The sequence below is a fragment of the Hippoglossus stenolepis genome, chromosome 21, assembly GCF_022539355.2.
Source record: "Hippoglossus stenolepis isolate QCI-W04-F060 chromosome 21, HSTE1.2, whole genome shotgun sequence".
Lineage (NCBI taxonomy): Eukaryota > Metazoa > Chordata > Actinopteri > Pleuronectiformes > Pleuronectidae > Hippoglossus > Hippoglossus stenolepis.
In genome coordinates this window covers 190,752-209,562 of record NC_061503.1, presented here as the reverse complement: position 1 = coordinate 209,562, position 18,811 = coordinate 190,752, and the positions used below count along the sequence as shown (strand labels likewise).

The 18,811-nt window shown below is 43.0% G+C and overlaps 1 protein-coding gene and 1 long non-coding RNA gene across 4 annotated transcripts in view; both read left to right on the top strand.

Moving 5' to 3' along the window:
* LOC118100767 (ras-related C3 botulinum toxin substrate 3) overlaps positions 1 to 18,811 on the top strand; it is a 37,092-nt gene that overhangs the window by 2,664 nt on the left and 15,617 nt on the right. For all 3 annotated transcript variants that reach the window (XM_035146142.1, XM_035146141.1, XM_035146140.1), the window contains exon 2: positions 8,276 to 8,347. In XM_035146142.1, the coding sequence (XP_035002033.1) occupies positions 8,276 to 8,347 (72 nt within the window). The remainder of the gene's footprint in view (positions 1 to 8,275; positions 8,348 to 18,811) is intronic.
* Positions 4 to 2,834, top strand: LOC118100769. The gene is made up of 2 exons (XR_004694474.1): positions 4 to 1,915; positions 2,592 to 2,834. It is a non-coding gene; the product is annotated as an uncharacterized LOC118100769 (long non-coding RNA).

Genomic DNA, 18,811 nt, shown 5'->3' with positions numbered 1-18,811 from the left:
GAAAACACTCAGCATCAGCACGTTCTCTCGTGTGTGATTCAGTAATGGGTCTACGGATGAATGGATGATGGGAGGATGCTTTGTAGAAAAAGGAGCGGGGGCTCACCGATGTGTCGGTTGACCCGATTTTCTGTTCTTCTTATGTTCGATAGATCTGTAGTTACATTAGATTCGTTCACATCGTGCCCTCTGGGATGCTATGGGGGGAACACCTCGCACTGCTGGCAGGCCACCGAAGGCAGGCTGAAGTGCTGATGCACGCTAAGGAATCTGTGGCCCTGTCAGTGGCAAACAGGCCCCGTTGCCCTAGTTCTGCCCACACTGTCCGGCAGCTACAGCAGGATCCTTTTTACTGCTGTTTTAAAATCTTTACATTATTGCTGGTTGTAGATAAAGACCCGGAAAATTGTCCTGATGCAATTTTGACAAAGTTAAGAAAACGCCTCAGATATAAGTCATTATTCTGTGCTTGAAATCAAAATGCTGAAACAACAAATCTGACTTAAATAGAAATGCTGCTTTTTTCAGATTTTTCTCTGAATTCTGGGATTCATCTCAGAACACAGAGAAAAGTTTTGGCAGAATGTAGATTATACTGTATAACACTAATATGCAAATAAGATAGTTAATAATTCTCCAAGGACAGAGCAACAGTTCAGTTAATTGGTCATGTGAAGTAGCCCACTGCTTAGCTGGGAGCTTTCTGAAGGTGCAATCTGTACATTTTCCTAATTAAATGTCTACACAAATAGACTAGTTTTATAGTTTTGAGTTGTGCACTTTCACTGTCACAAATGTCTCCTGCAAAAGTAATTTGGTCACCTGTCAGGGGCCTCATATACCCTGTGTGCATGTATCAGCGTTGTTTGTCTGCCAGAAATGCCAAAGTAGGCTTTTTATTTGATACACTTACCGTATAAGCTCTTGGTGGAGTTGGAAAGATGCATGTGTTTACTTGGCAGGGACGGTCCAAAGGTGTGGTCAGACTGAAAGTGAGATGTTTTCCTTTGTATTGTATTTTCAAATGTGTGCTTTTTTTATAGTCAAAATTTTTAGTTATAGTTTTTATTCACTACAAACAGTAATTTGTAATGTAGCTAGCTTGCAATGTGTGTGTGTTGTCTATGGTACCAACAGTATCATCTGTTAGTAGCATCTGCAGCCTGCAAGGATATAAGTTACGCCCACTATAAGGAACACCTGATTAAAGACACTAGGCGATAGATAACATTGGTCAGTTTATATCAAGTGTTAACTCAATTGCTATTTAACATCTCTGCCACATTGAAAAGACTGACCTGTAAACACATGCAAGTAAACAATGGCGCTTCGGTTTTCGGAATACAGAGCTCTTTAGCATTTACAATTCTCAATTTGTTTCAATGGTTTATGATCTACAGGATGGACTTACATTACGTAGAATGTTGATAGTTAGATATAATCACTGAGTTGTAGAAATTCCCGTTTGTCTAATCTGGATTTGACTTATTTTCTTTGTTAATGCATCTCTACCGGATATGATATAATTTGATGTACATTAACATTTTTACAGTTTGAAAATGCCTTGTGTAGTGTACGAGCCAACCAGTGTAGCATTACTCGTGCTCCAGGTCAGAACCATAGTAATTAATTAGATATTAGAGCTTAAAAAGCCGTAGGTTTGGGGGCGTGTCTGTTTGACACACATACACTTGGATGATTGACAGGCAGCTTTTGAGACTATAGAGAAAAATTCACTGGAGGAAAACTAGAGCTTATTTACATTGTGTTCACTCAATTTTGCTGACATCTACTCTTATTCAGTCGTTATTAGTCGCTGGAGAAGGTTTTGACACCGACACTGTTAGTTTTTTTTAATTAGTTTTGAATTCTTCAGTAACAAGAGACACAGAGGAGCTGATATCTGGTTTCTTCGGTGAGTAAACTCTTGTTTTCTTAACGTTTTACAGTCTTTATCTTCACGTGTTTACTCTGCTCCACAAAAGTTACTGTGTGTTTCTATGTGTTCTGACCAGAGAAGGGGAAACTGTTAGCATTCTAGGGCTGCTAACATGTGTTAACCAGGTGTTAGAGTTAAGCTCGATTAAAAGTTCAATTTAACCAACATTAACATAACGACATTTGTTTCTGCCACATGTGACTCAGTTTAAATGATGTGAGCTACATACATGTGAGTTGTTAAAAGTCCATGAGGATGTGGTGATAGTTCAGTTTAACATAATGTACTCCTTACATGTTGTTAAACTGTAGCATTAACTTTCTGTGTTTTGCTGTGATTACCTAGTGTATGTCTACAGTTAATCAGGTAAAAAGTGGTGTGTAAGTCTATGTAGTTATGTAGTGAAGCTGTCAGATTATACTGACTGTGTAGGAAAGTAAGTTAACTACAGTACATTATATTCAGTTTTATGATTTCTGCTGGGCTATGGATGTTGGATTTCTTTGTGTCAGGGTCTTAATTTCTACTTTAATGTGATTTTATGTGTTAATGTCTGATTGTTACCAACTAATACATTATTTATTTTTCTATTTCTCTATGCTGACGTGCTTTTGTATGTTTGTTTTTTTTAAATCATCCATGAATCTACCAGAGGCAGAAGGACTGAAGCTTTAGTTGATGACGATGACGTGAAACAACTGGACCTCATCCAACGATAATGATGACTGGTGTCAAAAGAAGGAAGACCTCATGTATGGAGCAGCATATTTGGTGCCATTCTTCAGGATGTAGAGGAGAGAGACTGGATAACAACATCCTTAATTCTTTAATGAGATGTGATGATGATGTCAATAAACCTTCAGTTCAGTTTCCTCTGATGAAATGTCAGTACACAGAACTTTGTGTTTGATTCTCTATATTCTCAGGTTCAGTTTCTTACCTTTTACTTAATTTCAGTTTTTTTAGAGGTGGTAGTAACATTTAAAAAATATAATTTGAAAATTAGTTAACTAGAATTAGTCAATTGAACAACTTCAGCAGTCACAAACTTCCCAGGTCAGTGTTTACCAATGTGACGTGAAGAGTCTTCAAACGTAAACAGCTGGAACTGTACAACCTGAAGTTCAGCTGGATTAAATGTGACTTCTATAACAAATGTTTACTGCTGTTATAGAACTCGCACGCTGCCTTTTAAGCATGAGGACCAATCAGCTAACAGCTTTCACCTGTGCTGATTGATCCTCTGTTGTGCAGGTGAGGGTGCTCTCCCAGCCCCCTCACCTCCACAGTATGTATTAGATATACAAACCTACATATTTAAGCTCTGATATTAAAATTTTGAAGTCACAGTTTGTGTTTAACACAAGTACCCAATATGATTAAACTGTACTGAGTACATTTTCCATTGACTACAGATGACTTGCCTGGTTTTTGCACATTTACTCTTTTCCTTATAATAAATCAAACAGGACACTTTGGTTAATTAATGTTTTCATTGTCATAAGACTAATAAGAGAAGTATTAACTCATATCTAAACTGTCAATGATTTGATTAAAATCAAAATGTAAAAAGCCTGTGATTAATTTCTAATTCCAATAACATGTTCATCAAAGTGTTCTTGTGTGATTACAATACTGTGCTGTTATTTTTTTTTTACCAGATGTGCTTCTGTGCTCATGAGTAGTAAAACTCAATTTGACAGATATCTCTATTGCACATTGAACTACATTCATTAATTTATAATCCAACAAAAAGTGAAATACAGTTGTGGATCAAGGTAAACATGATCTCCACTGTAGGAAGATGAATCTCTAGTGCTTAATATTTAGTGAATATAATTTACAGTAGAAATGTTAGAATTGAGAAAGCACAATAGTAAAGTAGTATTTCATATAAATCTTAAAGCACTTGATGGAGTCAAGTGTTTACTGTAAGAGCAAAGTCCAAAGCCTGGAGGAACACAAGCTGCTCACACATTAAAAACAGTTTAACAAAGTGTAAGAAGTTAAACATTATGTTAAACTGAACTATCACCACATCCTCATGGACCTTTAATAACTCACATTAATGTAACTCACATCATTTAAACTGAGTCCCATGTGAAAGAAACAAATGTTGACATGTTAATGTTGGTTAAATGTACCTTTTTATCGAGCTTAACTTTAACACCCGGTTAACACAGGTTAGCAGCGCTGAGGGAACTGGTAGGCCCAGCATTGCAAAGCTATCAGCTAACTAGCTAGCTTGGTTCGTATCTTAATTCACATTCATTGGGACAGTAACTAGCAAGCAACAGTTTCCCCTTCTCCGGTACACATAGAAACACACATCAAACAACATCATGCTAGGCTGCCACTTGGTCAGAACACAACTCATTTAGTTAAAATAGTGCAAATGCAAGCACTAATAGCTGACTATCAGTGAGAAAGATGGAACAAAATGGGCACTTTCAAATCAAATAGGGAGACACTGGCAGTGACAGGATGTGGATATAATCCAAGTCGAAGATAATTATAATATAGCAGAGGCAAAATTCATGTGTTACAGCATTGTAGCATAGTAAAATGATATTGTAAAAAGAAATTGTACAAATATATTAGAGCCGAAATAATATGACAAGTTGCCTGGTCCAATACGGCAGCAATGATGACGTATGATTGCCAATGCAGTGTCATATACACTACCGTTCAAAAGTTTGGGGTCACTTAGAAATTTCCTTATTTTTCAAAGAAAAGCACTGTTTTTTTCAATGAAGATAACATTAAATTAATCAGAAATACACTCTATACATTGTTAATGTGGTAAATGACTATTCTAGGTGGAAACGTCTGGTTTTTAATGAAATATCTACATAGGTGTATAGAGGCCCATTTCCAGCAACTATCACTCCAGTGTTCTAATGGTACATTGTGTTTGCTAATCGCCTTAGAAGACTAATGGATGATTAGAAAACCCTTGAAAACCCTTGTGCAATTATGTTAGCACAGCTGAAAACTGTTTTGCTGGTGAGAGAAGCTATAAAACTGGCCTTCCTTTGAGCTAGTTGAGTATCTGGAGCATCACATTTGTGGGTTCGATTATACTCTCAAAATGGCCAGAAAAAGAGAACTTTCATGTGAAACTCGCCAGTCTATTCTTGTTCTTAGAAATGAAGGCTATTCCATGCGAGAAATTGCGAAGAAACTGAAAATTTCCTACAACGGTGTGTACTACTCCCTTCAGAGAACAGCACAAACGGGCTCTAACCAGAGTAGAAAGAGAAGTGGGAGGCCCCGGTGCACAACTCAGCAAGAAGACAAGTATATTAGAGTCTCTAGTTTGAGAAATAGACGCCTCACAGGTCCTCAACTGGCAGCTTCTTTAAATGGTACCCGCAAAACGCCAGTGTCAACGTCTACAGTGAAGAGGCGACTCCGGGATGCTGGCCTTCTAGGCAGAGTGGCAAAGAAAAAGCCATATCTGAGACTGGCCAATAAAAGAAAAGATTGATATGGGCAAAAGAACACAGACATTGGACAGAGGAAGATTGGAAAAAAGTGTTATGGACAGACGAATCAAAGTTTGAGGTGTTTGGATCACACAGAAGAACATTTGTGAGACGCAGAACAGGTGAAAAGATGCTGGAAGAGTGCCTGACGCCATCTGTCAAGCATGGTGGAGGTAATGTGATGGTCTGGGGCTGCTTTGGTGCTGGTAAAGTGGGAGATTTGTACAAGGTAAAAGGGATTTTAAATAAGGAAGGCTATCACTCCATTTTGCAACGCCATGCCATACCCTGTGGACAGCGCTTGATTGGAGCCAATTTCCTCCTACAACAGGACAATGACCCAAAGCACACCTCCAAATTATGCAAGAACTATTTAGGAAGAAGCAGGCAGCTGGTATGCTGTCTGTAATGGAGTGGCCAGCGCAGTCACCAGATCTCCACCCCATTGAGCTGTTGTGGGAGCAGCTTGACCGTATGGTACGCAAGAAGTGCCCATCAAGCCAATCCAACTTGTGGGAGGTGCTTCAGGAAGCGTGGGGTGAAATTTCTACAGATTACCTCAACAAATCAACAGCTAGAATGCCAAAGGTCTGCAATGCTGTAATTGCTGCAAATGGAGCATTCTTTGACGAAAGCAAAGTTTGAAGAACAAAATTAATATTTCAAATAAAAATCATTATTTCTAACCTTGTCAATGTCTTGACTATATTTTCTATTCATTTTGCAACTCATTTGATAAATAAAAGTGTGAGTTTTCATGGAAAACACGAAATTGTCTGGGTGACCCCAAACTTTTGAACGGTAGTGTATATCTTTTAATATTTCTGTGGTAAAATTTCAACCCATAAAAATGTTGAAGAGGAGAAAACACACAGGATATTTGGTCTAAACTGCAAAAGATAACATTTTTTAAACACACGAACATGTTTGAGTGGAGAATATTTAGTCACAAAAATAGTCACCCATCCTTAGGTTTTTCACACTGGTGTTTACATATTAAATACGTTCCATAATTTTACTGCTACAGATTTTAGTTAAAATGTTCTTTCCAAGTTTAGCCAATTAATTCTTCAAACCGAGTTTATATCTGTTCTGAAATGAGAGATTCCTTAGGAGAGTGCAGCACAGGGTGCGCACTGCACACTGGTCTGTGGGTGCACCGAGCGGGACCTGAACCAGAATATGATTCAAAACATTTTGTCTGAACCCTACCCGGCATGTCCGGTCCTGATGGGTCCAGTCAGGCTCAGGTCGAGTATCCACAGACGCTCAGCTGCAGGTTCACCTGCAGTGCTGTGTTTCCAATTATGCGCTGCTCCAGCTCAGATAACTCTGTCCACCTTCCTTTTCTTTCCCATCCCCTCTCTCTTCTGTGTTTGACAATATTTCTTATGACTTCAAAACTGATATCAAACATTTTTTTTACTTCAATTATGCACCTTTGTCCTGATATAGCTTTCACTGAATGTGTTTCTGCATTCTATGTATCCTTTTTTGGGGTATTTTTGCCACTGTTGACACTGCAAAATGTAGCAACTTTTTTACGGTTTGAGTCCAGTGCTGCGCTGTCTTTAGATTTTCGTTTAATCATTCCTGACTTCTTTAATGTTCTTTTCAGTTTGTCTGATTTCTCTGTGTGCACACGGTACTGCAGTCCGAATTTCACCTGATAGACCATGTGACATTTTGGACTGTTTTTGTCAGTTTATCTTGATCAGCCCCAAAGAGCACAGATTATTGTTGTTATTCATGCTGTCTCACTGACACTCACACTTTTGGACTCATGGTGGTTCATGTCGCACCTGTGCCTCTCTTACAGAGTAATCAGAATATCTGGTTTGATTAAGGTAAACCAGCACACAGACATAAGCTTATGAAATGTCTTAGAATAACTGGATGCTGGACTCAAAGATTTCACCTATTTACTTGAATAAAATTTGCTTGGTGATTGCATTGTGTGTGTGTGTGTGTGTGTGTGTGTGTGTGTGTGTGTGTGTGTGTGTGTGTGTGTGTGTGTGTGTGTGTGTGTGTGTGTGTTTGTGTTATTTAACACAGAAATCTTCCAGTGCCCATTATTACATATACATACTGGTCTCATAAACCCTGGAATTTTTGTTAAAAGCTGAGAATTATTCCTTGGGAAAGTTTTGAAAAAAGCCCTATCTCGCACCGTTATAGGAAGTGAAGAAAAATCCTGGATACGCTCCCTTATATGATCCGCACCAAAATGTTATGGGTTCTTCCCTGATCGATACCACATCCTTCAACCAAGTTTCAAGGAAATCTGTTCAGTTGTTTTTGTGTAATCATGCTTACAAACAAACAAACATACGAACCAACCAACAAACAAAGGACAGAGATGAAAACATAACCTCCTTGGTGGAGATAACAATATAGAGTTGGATTGTGGGAGTATATAGTGTATAGTGTATAGTGTATAATTGTTATTACAATCATTATATAGTCCCTCAATAATCACCTGTCTCTATGGAGGGTGAGTGAATGCTAAATGACTAGGATAGTCCTTTTCACATAATGGTGTGAATAAATAAATAATAATAAATACATGAAGAGATGAATTGAAGCTGTCAGTATCAGTCATTATAATGCCACCCTCTTGTTATTTGCTCATTCTCTATTTCATAGGGAGCAACTGAGTCCCTCAGGCAATATGAATTTAGGCCAATGTCTGTGTAGCACTCATTGAAAGGGAGTAGTAGCACACACATACACAATAACAGTCCTCCGTACACTCTTCCATTAAGTCAATTCAGATGTAATTTTTGTATACATTGCATGATTGTGGAGATGTATTAAAATGTTGAACTCTGTTGTCCCTCCTCCTCAGGGCTGTTGGTAAGACCTGTCTGCTGATTAGCTACACCACCAATGCCTTCCCTGGTGAATACATTCCTACTGTGTGAGTAAACCTACACTGTACATGTTCTCACAATTATTTGATTTAAAGGGGACATTGTATGCCCATTTTACCACAAGTTGATATGGTTCCTTGGGGTCTTAATGAAATGTCTGTAACATACTTTGGTCAAAATACCACAAGGATCATTTAAAACAGCACCCTTTTTACCCTCTCCCCCCATGATTTTAAACGATATAAATTACATATTTTATATGATATAAATTATCAAATATGCATCCCATACTTTGTATTCCCCTTCTGTTGTCCTGGAGTTTTAATTTTCCCAATCACATAATTAAATGTCCCCCTCTGCCCATCCACTACAAGCACACAAGCAGACAGACAGAGAGAGAAAGAGAGGGGTGGGGGGGGGCTATGAAGACCATCATTTACCCCCGAACCCCGACATTCAACGGGTATAACAACAAGCGGAGAAAGCAGAATCGCGAGCTGACCAGCGCGGAGAAATGCGCGTCCCGTGTGAACAGCCAGGCGGCTGCGCGCTTGAGAACGGTGCTGCGCTGCCTCGCAGCCTTGCTGCGTCCGGTGTAAACCCGGCGTAATGAGTGTGGGGGCTCTGTGTGTTTGTGCCGGTGCTACAGTAGTGCTGAACACTACGGAAGTCTTCCACACTGCTGGCTGTGTGGCGTTGACACAAATTCCAGCTCACGCATGGGAGAGCGAGCGGTCGCGCCCCAGCAACTGCTGCAGCCTCCCAGTCCCAACGATCCAGACAAATGCCACATGTGAGTGAATCGCGGGCTGACCAGCGCGGAGAAATGCGAGTCCTGTGTGAACAGCCAGGCGGCTGCGCGCTTGGGAACGGCGCTGCGCTGCCTCGCAGCCTCGCTGCGTCCGGTGTAAATCCGGCGTAACGAGTGTGGGGTGGTGGGGGGGATGAGGTGGGGGGTGGGCCAAGGCCATGTAGGGAGACTTCCAGTGCCTTGTTACGACACAAAACACAGGAAGCTCATTCGAGTCACTCAAGCATGACGTTTCTGACTTAGAGGAACTATAACAAAACGCGCGAGTGTTTTTTTTCCAGAGTTTTTGGGTTGGTAGACATGCCAGATACCCACATTAACGTGTAGAAGCAAAGTGGAATTTGCATGCTATGTCCCCTTTAAGCAAGGGTTTTATAGGACCATACAATATTTAAAGTCTATGACAATATGTTGTATATGCTGAGATAATTAAAATATTTCACCCATCAGTGAGATTTTGCCACACTGGTATACTATACCAGCAGTAAAACGCCTGAGACTTTAGTAATACTGCAAATCAATAAACATGATTGATTCAAGATATCAGACAGACATTTAACTTGCAGGATTGAATGAAAACAGACCTGTCAGGTAGGGTTCGAATTACACAGTGTCTTTCCGGGGAGCCCTACTTTCCGATGCGCACCAGTCCATATCACATGCATTAGCTTTCTGTTTCTAAAACACACCCCTTCAAGAACAACACACCACTTGAATAAAAACTGCTGAGCATTATTCATTATCATTTCTAACTACAATGAAATAATACAGCTGCAGCAGCCTCTTGCAGCAGCCTCTCCATCCCTGTGTCCCTCTCTGTCGCTCTGTCACTGTTCCTTCACTTTCGTGACATTTCCTGAAGATCGAAGAGAATAGTGAAGTGCCATGTATTCCCGTATTTTCCACTCACTCCATTGCTTTCTTGTCCAATTAAAAGGCAATAATGCATCATCAGACAGATGTTCGGAAAACGGAATGTAACGAGTGAATAAACACACAGCATTGACATATTTCCGATTATTATTATTTTTATATCTGAAACCTTAATGTAAGTCAAATAGTGAAATATTGAGCAATTTGTTAGAGCTCCTCCTAAAGTTCTCAGGAAGGGCTTTCAGAGTAGCATGTGTCCTTTTCCTGGGAGCCGAGCTCCCCTTAGCTCCCCTGTAATTCCAACCCTGCCGTCAGGTTATTTTATCCGTCAACATTGGTTTATGAAGTTCATTCTTGATTGTTGTGATGGAAATCTGAAAATACAAGAGGCTGGAACACCAAATTTGTCTTTGTGTATTTTAATAGGGGCTTTCTGCAGAAAGGATCAACACAGAGAGTCACAGGGATCTCAGAGTGAAGATGAAGAACAGTCAAATGCAAGGATCTTATATAGGAGAACTAAGGCTGTTTGTCTGAGCCAGTTCAGACTGGTTCCGTAGGCGCAGTTTGAAACAGGAATCAAAACACAGAAAACTGATTTACATACGTTTCCTTTGGAGATAAAGCAGACAAAAATTCAGTTCTTTGGAGAGTAAATAAGTAATAAAAAGATCATAAAGGTTTCAGGTCATAAAAGTTCAGATCATAAACATTTCAGGTCATAAAAGTATTTAGACAGGTTATATATGTATTTAGACAGGTCATAAAAGTATTTAGACAGGTCTGCAAAAACTTACTTTTCAACTACAAAATAGGTTTCAACCACACTTAGTTATTTTTCCACTACATTGTACAAAAAGTAGTTTGGCAAAACAAAAGAAAAGACGTGGCGCTGTGTAGATCTGTTTTCAAACGTATTTTACAATCTTCATTATCTGGCTAAAGTGTTGACCTAAGTGTGAATCAATGGACCTGTCAATAAAGAGAGCTCATCCGTCAGATCCCCCAAGTAATGACCTAATTCCAGAGGGGTCTCACCGTCTTTCAGCACATATATCACACTGTATCAGTATAGAGGACGTTCTCTTGCATCCGTTCCAAATAGTTTTAGACGCGCATAAACCGTGGTGAATGCGGCTATGAAGACGTTGTTTCTCCTATTAGGCGGTGTCTGACAGAGGTAGTCGTTTTAATTCCACTGTACCATAGCAATTTTATCGTTGAGGAAACTAAAGTATCGGATGTTGTATTTTCCCGAAAACATGAATTTAGAAAAATTCTTTGGATCTAGAGATAAATACGGTCTGATTCAGATTACTGCATTGCGCAAACTTACCCCAGAAGCTGTTGAGACAAAGTTTAGCCACTTGTCTTTTGGCGGGATTCACCTCTATTTTCTCGGCATCTAGCTGAATACCCTGACGGATCCTGTACTCTCTGATATACTCGGCCCGACTCTCCTTATCCGTCGCCTCGGGCGGATATCCCGACGCTTCCTGTTTACCCTTCAAAAAAGTGTGCATATAGTCGACAAAAATGCTATCGCTGCATCGGTCAAAGTGCCCGACTTCAATGATTTTACCCACTCTGTAACCCAACTCCAGAGCCTTGTTAAATTCGACGGTGACCCAAACCCCCGTCAAGGCTCTGGCGTCGTCGTCATGTGTGCAAGGACCCTGCTGATGATTGATGTCGGCGCAGGTGCGGCAGAGGGTAAACACCAATTTACCTCGAGACGTTTTGTACGGCAGCGCGGGGAAATAGAGAACGTGTGAAGGGTACACGACGGCTTTGATGAAGCCCAAATATATTTGAGGTTCGTCAAAGTCTCTGTGGATGATGCTCAGCTAACTTAACGGATAAGGACATTTGCAGTTGACATACGGATATAAGGAAGTGACGTCTACATAGTGCATGGTTTCTCCGGGCCCTGCCATGTACCTGAGCCTCACGGCGCTCGTCCTACCACCATAAAGAGCGTGGCGGAGTGAGAGAGGTTCTGGGGGATTAAAATCCTTCAGAAAATCTCTCACTCCAGCGTGAGACGTTTTCATCTCTCTCCATTCGTGTTCTCTCATGACCACCACGCGTACGCCGTAAGCAGACTGTAACGTCTGTATTTTACTCTCCGCCTCGGCGTGCAGCTCCTCAAAGGAGGTGCCCGTCAACGGGAAGACATTGTGCGGGAGAAAACAGGTAGGACAACCGGGAAAGAAAGTTCACCCCCCCGTCTCGCATAAATCATCTATGTGATAGGGCCCGATCTTTCTCTCCCTCTCGATCGCGCGAAATCCACTCTAACCACTGGATGGAGACGTTGGAGTAACGAGGGAGGAAGTTGGTGAGAAACACCTTCATGCAGGCCGAGGCTATGGTGACGCATCCGAACGGGTCCATGCCCGTGTCCTCGAGAAACTGATTCCTGAATCGTGTTAGGGTTAGGGTTAGCCCTAACCCGCTATAAACGTAGTCCCCCGATAAAGGGGCCTCCTGAAAAGCAGGAGAAATTGCCTCACGCAACCCACGCTGTAAGACATCCACTCGACAGGCGGGATCGTTGGGTTTATTGAAAGATTTGTCGTCGGTGGTGTTTCTGTACAATACGACAATTTTGCGATTCACCATACTCTCAAATTTATGGATGTGAGGTAACGGGGATCTGCTCGTCTAGACACACCAGACGCATAAGTTCTCTCCCTCGTTTGAGGGCTTGAGCGTCTGTACAATCAGGATGGAGGAGATGAGCCAAGTTGATGGCAAAACAGAGTTGATGGTCCCTATTTTCTACTGTGTACAACAAATGTCTTTTCCTGCGATAATTTTGAGGTGAGCCGGGAGAAAAAGAGACAGGGTCCATCTCGACATTATTCTGAGGTGAAGCAGGTGAAATAGAGGGGAAATGTATCTCGAGATTATTTTGAGGTGAGTCGGGAGAAAAAGAGGGAGAATCCTCCACCAGCGGATTTCCTCCGCATATATATCTGCCTCGTTGTACGGTTGACGATTTTAATTAATCTATGGTGGATAAAATGTCATCGGGAATGACAACGTACTCCAAGTTACACCACCTCACACCATACTTTACAAATTCTTTTCACAGAGGAGTAACATCAGTTCGGAAAGATTATCACAGATTCTAACAGTATCTAACTGCCGCTGACTTTGTGGGATGGCTCCTCCCCGACGAGTTCTCTGCGTGCGCGTGTGTGGAAAGAGAAGAGAGTGAGTGAGTGAGTGAGTGAGTATGTGATTGAGTGAGTGAGTGAGTGTGTGTGTGTGTGTGTGTGTGTTGTGTGTTTGTGTGTGTGTGTGTGTGTGTGTGTGTGTGTGTGTGTGTGTGTGTGTGTGTGACTGAGAGTGAGTGTGTGAGTGCGTACGTGTGTGTGTGGCGCAAGAACAACCAGCGATTAGCATAGGACGCTATTTTTGGTGAGGGAAGCCCGTCTCTTCTTGGGGCCTAATAGAGACCTGCGTAGAATAATACAAAAACATTAATAATAATGATGAAGATTTGCTATATGTATTTTAAACCCGTCCGTTGCAACGGAGTCTAATACACCGGTTAGAGAAATACAACGGCCTTAAATGAACGACTCAGGTTCGGTCAGCTTGAAGTTAAAATCTACACTGAAGCCCACATTCTAAGATTGAGAGAAATACTATTCAGGATTCTTAAAAACAAACGATTAAAAAATACCTCACAGAATTAAGATAGATACCACTCACACTCCTTTCCTGACGGTGGTGCTAATGCACCTACATGATACCAACCGTCATTAACGCCAGAAGAAGAAGAAAGAAAAATGGTGCTAACGGATCTATTTCGACCTCACTCAGACCGTCACCACGGTCTTTACCTTGAATGATGCCCTCATCTCCCTATCCTCGAGACCATATATCAACAAACTCACGTGAGTGACCTTAGGGGGCTGGGCTCGCCGGCCATAAAGCTCCCCGGTGAGTGGGCCGCCTCCTCTTTGCTTCACCAGCCTCATCCGAGACCGGCAGGTAAGTGATTACTCTGGGACTCCACTTTTATCAATCCGCCACTCTTGTGCAGTTGCCTTGTGTCCCTGAGGATTGTATTTGGTTTCCCCTTTTCTAATAGCGAGGCAGAGGGTTACACGGCATGTGTTAAACTCTGCTCTTTGTTTCAGGCAGCTTAATTTGTTGCACCTGGTACTAACAACACTTGCTTGCAGCTTCGGGTAAGTGTTGTTTATCTCACGCTGTTTGTTTCCATACAGTTTTTCTCTTACAGGAATGAGTAGAAAGAGAGTTGGGGTTGCCCCCCTTTTCTGCCATTGCAGGCATACAGTGGGCATTTTCAGGTGAATTACATTTATTTCACCCCTTCCTTCGTTTTATGTGATAGTGGCCAGCTGTGATCAGCCTGTTTATTAGTTCCCCTTTATCAGCTATCCGTAGCTGCTGGGCGCTATTGTTTATCTATTTATTTATATATTCTTAAATCACAAAAGTGACACAGACACACACAGACACACACACGCGACATGCAGAACACTGTACAGGGAGCCACTGCAGAGGGGCTGAAGAGCCGCATGCGGCTCCAGAGCCGTGGGTTGCCGACCCCTGACCTAGGGGCTCCCAGCCTCCCCACCAATCATCATCCTGGGCTCGTAAGGAGCCATGGGTGTATGGCAGGCGACAGGCTACAGGATTCACAGCCTCTGGTGACTCCTAACAGCCATCACAACGTCAATGAGGGTTCCATCCCCGTCTTTCGACTAGAGATGCACCCCAGAGGAAGCGCCCCCCCAGAGGTTCAGGACCTCAGGGCGCTGCTGCCTAGGGGTGGGGGGACGGCCGCCGAATTTCATTCCCAGCTATGCCTGGGCAGCTGGGAAGAAACTGTGTCAGACCCATGGGTGCTTGCTACATTATCAACTACTCCCCTTACTCTGGGCTCCGAATGACGATAGTCAGGGACCCAGTCCAGTCTAAAATCCTGACACAGGAAATTTTGACCCTTCTGCAGAAGGATGCAATTATGAAAGTAGATCCAGACGAACAGCTCACTGGCTTCTACTCCACGTATTTCCTCGTGCCGAAAAAAGATCTTGGACCTGAGGCGATTAAACGCCTTCATAAAGGTACTTCCTTTCAAGATGCTGACCAAGGGTCAGATCTTAGAATCTATCGAAACAGGGGAGTGGGTCACCTCGATAGATCTGGAAGATGCTTACTTCCATGTGCCAATCTGTCCAAACCACAGACCCTTTCTTTGGTTTTCATTCCAGGGGTAAGCCTATCAGTTCAAGGTCCTGTCATTTGGCCTTTCCCTCTCACCACAGGTGTTCACCAGAGTGGTTGGGGCTGCCTTGTCTCCTCTCCAGATGTCAGGAAAAAAAATCCTTCCCTACCTGGACGACTGGCTGATTTGTGCTCCATCTCTTGGCCAAGTTGTAGAGGATACCCAGAGGGTGATCTCGTATGTACGGTCCTTGGGTTTCAAGTTGAATGTGATGAAAAGCAACCTCGAGCCAAGGCAGCAGGTGACTTTTGTGGGACTTTCAATCAATCAATCAAATTGTATAGCCCATATTCACAAATCACAATTTGTCTCATAGGGCTTTAACAAGGTGTGACATCATCTGCCCTTAAACCTCAACAAGAGTAAGGAAAAACTACTAAAAAGCCCTTTTAACAGGGTAAAAAGAAGGTAGAAACCTCAGAGAGAGCCACATGTGAGGGATCCCTCTCCCAGGACGGACAGAAGTGCAATAGATATCAAGTGTAAAGGAGAACATCAGCAAGATAAGGGTATTTGCAGCATTGATTAGAATAAACACTTCCAGCATAATGGAAGGTAATGAATTGATGGATTATTGTCAGTAATGGTTGAGTATCTGAGGAGAAATATTATATATCAAGCAGTCTTGTTGTAATCATAGTCCATTGTCAGCAGCCACCACGATCATGATCCACCATCAAGATCGGATGCGACTATAGTCCACAGTCATTGTCCACTGCCGCCATCAGGATCCACCATCAGCTGCCACCTCAATCGTGGTCCACCACCACTATGAGATGCCAACACGATACAGGATCTGCCATTATTATCACAATCAGCCAGCTAGATACAGGATCCGCCATTATTATCACGATCCGCCCAGCACGATACAGAATCCGCCATACAGGATCCACCATTACAATCATGATCTCTGATACGCGATCCATCATCATAATCCACAATGTGGCCGTAGCCGCGGCCCTGGATCTGCGGACGATAAGGCAAAGGGACTCCGGGGGAAGAAGTCAAGTCAGTAACATGTATTGATGAGATATTAATTTCTTTGATGTGAGAAGGATGGAGAAGAGGAAGGAGAAGCTGGGAAGAGAAGCTCCGTGTGTCATGTGTCCCCCGACATTCTAGACCTATAGCAGCATAACTAAGAGCAGGTCTAAGACAAGCCTGGACCGGCTCTAACTATAAGCTTTATCATAAAGGAAGGTTTTAAGCCTACTCTTAAACTTACAGATGGTGTCTGCCTCCCGAAACTGAAAGTGGGAGATGATTCCACAGGAGAGGATCTTGATAGCTGAAAGCTCTGGCTCCTACTCTACTTTTAGAGACTTTAGGGACGACAAGTACGCCTGAATTCTGGGAGCGCAGTGCTCTAGTGGGTTGATAAGGTACTATCAGCTCTTTTAGGTATAATGGTGCCATATTATTAAGGGCCTTGAAGGTGAGGAGGAGAATTTTTAATTCCATTCTAGATATAACTGGAAGCCAGTGTAGCGAAGCTAATACAGGAGAAATGTGGTCTCTTTTCTTGGTTCTTGTCAGGACACGTGCTGCAGCATTTTGGACAAGCTGCAGAGTCTTTAACGACTTACTGCTGGAGCCTGATAATAATGAATTACAATAATCAAGTCTGGATGGAACAAAGGCGTGGACTAGTTTTTCTGCATCTTTTTGAGAAAGGACATGTCTGATTTTTTAGATATTACGCAAGTGGAAAAAGGCGGTCCTAGAAATTAGTTTTAAGTGAGAATTAAAGGACAAATCAGGATCGAAGATCACTCCCAAGTTCCTGACTGTTTCATTGGAAGCAAGGGCAATGTCGTCTAGCGCAGCTATATCATTAGATAATGTATCTCTAAGGTGTTTAGGGCCAAGTATTAGAACATCTGTTTTATCTGAGTTTAATAAGAATTCAGTTTAATGTTTGAATTCCCTCACGATGTCTGCATCCCTCACCTCTCAGCGGGTGAGGAGGATTCTAGCCTTCCTGGAACAATTCCGTCTCGGCAGGCAGCTAGAATTTATCAATTTTCAGAGGATGCTGGGGATGATTGCAGCCGCAGCAGCCGTTGTTCCTTTGGGCCTCCTCAGGGCACGGCCAATTCAGAGGTGGCTTAATGCCTTCAAGCTCCACCCGAAGCAGGACAGACACTTGAAACTTCGTGTGACACGTGCATGTCTCCAAGCCTTACGCCCATGGGCGGACCGGGTGCTCCTGCTCCAAGGAGTCCCCCTCGGGAGCATTCCATCGAGGAGGACAGTGGTGACGACAGATACTTCCCTCACAGGTTGGGGAGCAGTCTGGGAAAGCAGGATGGTGCGCGGTTCGTGGATACCCCCTTGGGGTGGCGAACACGTCAATGTTCTGGAGTTGAGAGCGGTTCACCTTGCTCAGAAGGCTCTCCTTTCCTCCATCCAGGGCAGGCATGTCTTGATAAGAACAGACAGTTCTTCGACTGTGTATCCAGCCCAGCACCATTAAGGTATACACTGCTGCAATTTCTTGCAATGTTACAGTTGGGAGACATCCTTTAGTGTCTCAGTTCATTAAAGGGGCATACCGCCTGCGACCAAGCAGGGCTCCCAGGGCTCCGTCCTGGGAACTCCCCTTGGTATTACGGTCCCTGATGCAGTCTCCCTATGAACCCATAGGGCAATCCAGCCTTAAGTTTCTATCTCACAAAGCAGCTTTCCTCCTGGCTATATGCTCTGCCATGAGGGTGAGTGAGTTGCATGCTCTGTCTGTAAGTGACGATTGTTTAAGATGGAGGGCAGGTGACTCAGGCGTGTCTCTCTGGCCAAACCCCTCGTTTTTGCCTAAAGTCCTAAACCCTCAGATGGTAAATCAGGTGGTTGAGATCAGCACTTTTCAACCTGATCCAGCTCTACTGCAGGAGGAAGCAGGCCTGCCTACTTTGTGCCCAGTAAGGGCACTGAGGGCTTATATTGCACGCACACAGTCTCTGAGGGGCTCACACTCAGTTATTTGTCTGTTTTGGTGGTAAAAAAGTTGGCCACCCTGTGTCTAAACAGTGTTTGTCCCATTGGATCGTTAACACTATCGCTGAGGCCTATTCTGGACAGAACCTACCAGTCCCAGATACCTTGGTAGCTCATTCCACCAGGAGTGTGGCCACTTCCTGGGCTGCTTTGAGTGGGGTCCCTCTTTCAGAAATCTGTGCAGCAGCAACATGGAGCACTCCCTGTACGTTCTCTAGGTTCTACAGGATCAACGTGGCATCCCCCACACCATTGGCTTCCGCGGTGCTGCTCTCAGCTGCTGGGCGAGGATGTGAGGTGGTGGACTCCTCTGTTCCTCGCGACCTTGATGGTACTAGTCATCCAAGGTAAAGACCGTGGTGACGGTCTGAGTGAGGTCGAAATAGATCGTAAGTTATGACTGTAACTGTGGATCTATGAGACCGAACGATGACCGTCACCCTCTCTTGTCGCTCAGAACGGGCTGAGGCGTTCAGACAAGGAGGAGGTGGCGCGCTCACCGGGGAGCTTTATGGCCGGCAAGCCCAGCCCCCTAAGTTCACTCACGTGACTTTGTTG